The sequence below is a fragment of the Vombatus ursinus genome, unplaced genomic scaffold, assembly GCF_900497805.2.
Source record: "Vombatus ursinus unplaced genomic scaffold, bare-nosed wombat genome assembly UNPS02009573.1, whole genome shotgun sequence".
NCBI classification, from domain to species: Eukaryota; Metazoa; Chordata; class Mammalia; order Diprotodontia; family Vombatidae; genus Vombatus; species Vombatus ursinus.
The window spans coordinates 15866717-15872581 of NW_020949351.1; the positions used below are offsets into that span (position 1 = coordinate 15866717).

The window sequence follows — 5865 nt, forward strand, 5'->3', positions numbered from 1 at the left end:
GAGAAAGACAAGTGCCATTCAGAAGGAAGTACTAGATGAAACATTAGATTTTCTGGGAAGTATCTCTCCTCCCCTCAACACTTACTATTTTAAATTGAGTCCATTACCATTGGAAACACCTGATAATGTCTTCAAATGCACTTTTCTTTTTTAGTTTATTCTCAGCTCAAAGTTAAATTTATTATGAAAGCACATTGTCCATCAATCAAAACATTTTGACACTGACAGTTTTCTCATTTATATAAAATATGAATATACATATATTTATGCATATATGTATGCTTCCAAATGTACATATATATATGTATGTATATATATCCAGATCCAGCAGTAGATCTAAGCAGATTTTATATATATATATATTTAAATAGCCACATGGAGCCGTCAGACAATTGCCTGGGCATAACATGGAATAGCTCCTCCAAATTCCCAAAGCATTCCAAAGTCCTTCATCCTTGACCCTTACACAGATGTAGTGGGAAAAAGGGGAGAAGCAAGCCAGACATTAAATCAATTTATTTTGAATCTTAAAGTATCTTCAACATTTTGGTTATACTGTCGTACAGTGGACAAATTGGCATTCAGCTTGAGGTTTCAAATTTTAACAAGTTTGAGATCAATGACTCTTCCCTGGCATACAGGAGACTGCATTCATCCATTTCCCAGATGGTCTCTCATACAAATAGTGGCTAAGCTGATATGAGGATTGCCTTTTTTAACCAAGCATGGGGTCACCTGGATGTTCCTTTATCAAGATACACCTTTGTATGGCAGGTCATATCCGTTTTATTTAGATTAAAGGAGAGAAGAAGCTGGTTCTGTTGACTTTAAGGTGGTGCTTCAGTGTGTGTACAACCACAGGTGAACCAAAAGCATTAAAATGAACAGCTGAGAAGATCAAGGATTCACTTAGTAATGCAAAGAAACGATATAATTTAGACATTTGGTCAAATCACATCATCACAGCCTCCATTTTTGTTTCTAGAAAAATCAGACCAAGTAGAAACTTCAAGTCCCTGAACGATTCCAGACTGTAAATCAAAGGTCCAGGAATCTCAGACCTTTGCTCTTAAATACATCTGTGAAGATCATTTTGAAAGAACAGACAGATTTGTCCATTGGTTATCGTTACTCCAATTTGCAGGTATATACTTTTTGTCTTATTGATCGATCTAACTTACATATTTTTCAGCACCAAAAGAAAATAAATTAAGAAAAACAGGGAAAAGACAAAAATATTGAGTAAAAATACGAACAACACAAAACAAAATTGGTTATTCCAATCGTGCAAAATTTGCTTCTCTGAATAAAGCACTTCTTGACACAGTAAAGTCCATAATATCCCCATCCCATCCCTAACCCTCCCACCCAACCAGAAAGAAATACAGGACTTAGACTGAAGCCATTCTTTTTTTAAGGCTATACAAACACAAAAAGAATGCATTGCAAGAACCCTTATCCAGGTGGTAGTTTCTTCTGCCCCTTTTTGTGAGTCCTTCAGCAAATCTTGAGGTCTGAGTTACTTGTCTCATCAGGACAACAACAAAGCAAACAAACAAACAAACAAACAAAAAAGGTCAATGATCCCAACAATAAAATCAGAAATTACAATCACAGGTACAAATTTCCCAGGTCAATAATTTCATTTCTCCTAAAACCACTGTCTTCTAAAACTAATGAGAGGAGCAGGTTCCAGAGGAATTGTCAATATTCAAAGTAAATATTAGAATTTTGGGAGGAGATCATTCTTCTACTGCAATAGTCTGACTGGATAGTTGGTAACAAGTTTCATGTTCTGGCAAGTTCAGGGTATTATTAAGTGATGGATTTCTGGGTCCATACCACACCTTGGGCTCCACCCAGGGTGCCTGAATTTATAGAGGAAAGACCAAGAAGCCAGAAAAGGTTGAATATTTCCATCCACCCATGAGGTTACCCCTTTCCAATTTGAGGTGTACTTTGTCTTCTCTTTCCATGTGCAGCAAAACACCATTGCTAGCAGCTTCTCTGGTAACATCCTGGTCTCCGGCAAACGCTGAAATCACCGGGTAGCCATTTTGCATTAAACTTACCTAAAAAAAAGCAAAGTGACAGAGCTGAGTTGCCTATCTAGTAACGGAGGATAGGCTCTATATTGTCCTATTCTGCGGTGTCCTTACCAGCCCACCTGCCCAGTTAGCCTCATTCATTTCAGGGACGCATGAGATGGAAAGAAACATTCACACACTTCCTTACAAATGCTTCTCCTTCCCAGGATTAGCTCTACCCAGAATGGAAAACAAACAAACAAACAAAAAACAAAAAACAACAAAAAAAAAAAAACAAAAAAAACCCACAAACCTCTTCTCAAAAGGGAAGGGACAAGAGAATGATCAAATGCCACCCACCTGGATAGTTTGTCTGTTATAGACTTTGACCACATGGAAACTGAAACTATAAATCCCTTTTCTTGGTGCTACAAATATGCTGGAAGCAAGATCAAAATGGTTGCCAATATTTACTAATACCTGCAGAGGAGAAAAGAACAAAGCACCAAAAGCAAATCAGACTACACCTACACCCAGCCCCCACTCACTTCCATTAGCTATTGAACAGCAGACCACCCGAAAACATCATTCTACGGCCGTTCTAGAAAGGAGATGGTAGAGGAGTTAAAATATCTTACTGGGAAAGAAGCTGACTTCAAGGATGTGCAGATAAAGTCACAGTTATTGAGAGTATTTACATAATGCTAAAGGAGCAATATGTGACAATGACCAAAAAGAACTAGACCATATTTCCTGTAAAAGGGAATTCAGAAGCAGGGAATGAGAAAGTAGAGAAACTGCAAAAACATGCTGGTTAGGATAAACAGGCATGCTACTTTAAGTGGATTACAACTTAAAGGAATTCTTTAACAAAACAGGGCTTCATACTGAGTGGGTAGGAAGAGGGATGGTGCAAAGGAGAGGATTTAGAACCTTGCTGAGACTAAAGAGATTTGAATAGATAAGTGAGGTGAATTTATGTATGTATATGTGTGTGTGGGGACACACACACACACACACACACACACACACACACACATATTCCCAGAAAGGGACATTCCCCTTCCAAGATGCTTGTCAGATTATGGGAATATTGCAGCACCAAAGACATATGATAATAATGTTAATAGCAATGTCCTTGTGAGCAACAGTATCATTCAAGATCCAGTGAATTCATAGCAATTACTTTATTTGAAAATGCTTTAAAGGAGATTATAGTCATATTATTTTTTAAATGATCTCAATATTTGAAATCTGAATCAAAAAGGATGGTCTTATAGAATTTGTTGTTTGATTCCCTGTCTCAAACACTTCTTCAGATTTAAATAAAATAGCTGTAGAACAAAGTAACAAATTTGCATTTTCTGTATTAAAAAAAAGAAAAACGTTATTTAAATCTTACAGTTAAAAAAAAACTTTAAAATGGAATACCGCCTGATATAATTTTCCCTTTTTTTGGCCAGTTCAGTTCAGAACAGATTCTTTGCTTATGATAGAAAAAGCAGATCTCAAATCAAGATGAAATGCAGCCAATACCGTTTGTGTCAATGGTTTATCGAAGCAAAGTCTGCATCAGACTTCATCCACCTTCTGTTCACTCAAAGTCACTTCACTTCCTATCCAGGTGCTGAACCCACTCCTACACAAACACTCAGGGGTTTTATTGTTTCCTACACAAACACTCAGGGGTTTTATTGTTAAGAGCTTTTCAGTGGATAGGTATTCCCATCCCTCCCTGGAAAGGATACTTGAGAGAGAGAGACAGAGACAGAGAGAGAGACAGAGACAGAGAGAGACAGAGACAGAGACAGAGAGAGACAGAGACAGAGAAACAGAGAGACAGAGAAGACAGAGACAGAGAGACAGAAAACTCAAGATCTTACCCCAACCTAGATATATATCTTCCTTTGCTTCACTTTGTATTTCAGGAGACTAATCAGAATATATTTAACTTGACTTGTGGAAGAGTAGGGCTAAAAGTGGGGGCTAGAGGGTGTGCTTAAGACAAGGAATTAAAAACAAGAATAACAAAAACAAATACGTTTACCCCCGGGGTTTCCATTATCCAGCCTCAAGGATAAATATTGACTTATCTTTCCAAAATGCAGATTAAACAGAAGAAATGTCCTTAAAGAGGATGGCATTAAATGAAGTTGCATGTCTTTACAAAAAAACAAAACAAAACAAAAAAGACTATGTAGTGGCATAGGGGAAGTGGGAAAATGTCCCTGTACTGTAAAGAAAGTGCCAGAAAGTCGGTTAAGTCTGATTCTTTGTCTAAGAGTATTTAACAAGAAGTTAGGACAAATGAGGACACAACCAATAAACCCGTCTACTGTGCGTATCAAACGGCAATTTCGTATTGATTTGGAGCAAAGACGAAACTTAAAAGTTTTTTTTTTTAAATATAATAATAAAAGTTCTCTTTCATCTGGAAAAATCACCTAATAGAAATCAAGAAGAGTAGCAGGAAACAACATAAATTCTCCATTCTGGACCTTATCTTTGGATTCTAGTGCTTCGAATTGTCAACAAGTTACTTAAACCATTTTAAGATTGTACTTCCTTTTCAGAAACCAGAAACTTTAGCATAAAATTCCAGGCAACCCCAGTCCACCTTCCCTCTTATGTATTTATTGTTCATAAAATCCAACAACAAAAGATGCCCATGGATAAAATTATGATAAGAGCTAGACACTTTTCCGAAAGGAGAGTGGGTGGTTTGGGGTGACAACCTCAGACTAAAGTTGGTAGTGTTTCAAATCGGGGTAATTTCATAATAAGAATTCTCTCTTAGCTACCGCATACCGTATAAAAGCAAAAACAGTCAAGCACCACAACCATGATCCTCCCCAAAGCACACAGACAATAGGTTTTTGATAAAACAGCTTCTTAGGGAACTGAATAAAATAAATTCTACAGTTATCTTCGCTTTCCTATTAAAATATTGAAGATGGGGGGGGGGAGAGTGCAGAGGTACAGAGTAAAACCCGAGGAGGAGGTAAAGGTATGGGGGGGAGAGGGGAGGAGAAAGGAGGAAAGACAGAGAGAGAGAAAGAGAGAGAGAGAGAGGGTGAGAGAGAGTCCAAAGTGTCAAACTGACAGATCGAAACAAAGCATCGCCACGTAAAACTGTCTCCGGACCTTCCTTCTCCTCGGCCCCACCCCACATCCTGATCCTTGAGCACCAACAGGCGGGTAGTCTGGGTGGCTGGTCTGACCTGGTCGAAATAGATGGTCATGGTGCGGTTGCTCATTTCTGATGGTTCATGGTTGGTGCTCCGAATCGCGGAGAAAGCCACCTTCGCGCTGCCCGAGCGCACAGAGATCCCCAGGGAGGAAGTTACTGCGCCGTCCGCGGACGGGCTGGAGTCGCACACCACCAAGCACTTGCCCTCCAGGACGATGGGCTCTGTGTCATTCTGTGCCCGCACAGGGCAGCCTGCAGGCAGCAGCAGCAGTAGCAGGGCCAGCGCCGCCACCAGGCAGTAGCAGCAGCCCGCGGGCTCCTGCAGCGCCCCCCGCCGCCTCAGCCGCGGCATAGTCAGCAGTGGCCAGCAGCAGTCCCGGCGAGGCGCCGGCATCGGGGCGCCAAGAGGGGGGTAGAAAGGTGGGGATAGGGGAAGGGAGGGGATGAGGAAGAAATGGAGGGGTAGGAGAGGGTAGGGTGGGGGGAAGTGGGGAGGGGTGGGGGTTGAGTTGCTTTACTTGATGCTTCTCTCCCTTTTCTTTCTCTGAGAAGCTTCGACCAAGGCTGGGGTGGGAACAGCTAAGGAATGGGATGGGGGGGGGGAAGGGAAGGAGGGGGTAAGCTTCTCTCCTCCCCTCTTTTCCGAAG

General features: G+C 40.6%; 1 protein-coding gene across 1 annotated transcript; it reads right to left on the minus strand.

The window, feature by feature from the left end:
* Positions 1-1874: 1874 nt before the first annotated feature.
* On the minus strand, positions 1875-5611 carry CBLN2 (cerebellin 2 precursor). Its single transcript, XM_027852300.1, has 3 exons — positions 5249-5611; positions 2388-2507; positions 1875-2072 (listed from the first exon to the last, which is right to left on the minus strand). Exons 1-3 carry the CDS (start codon positions 5609-5611, stop codon positions 1875-1877), a joined length of 681 nt encoding a protein of 226 aa, XP_027708101.1.
* Between the last annotated feature and the right edge of the window lie 254 nt (positions 5612-5865).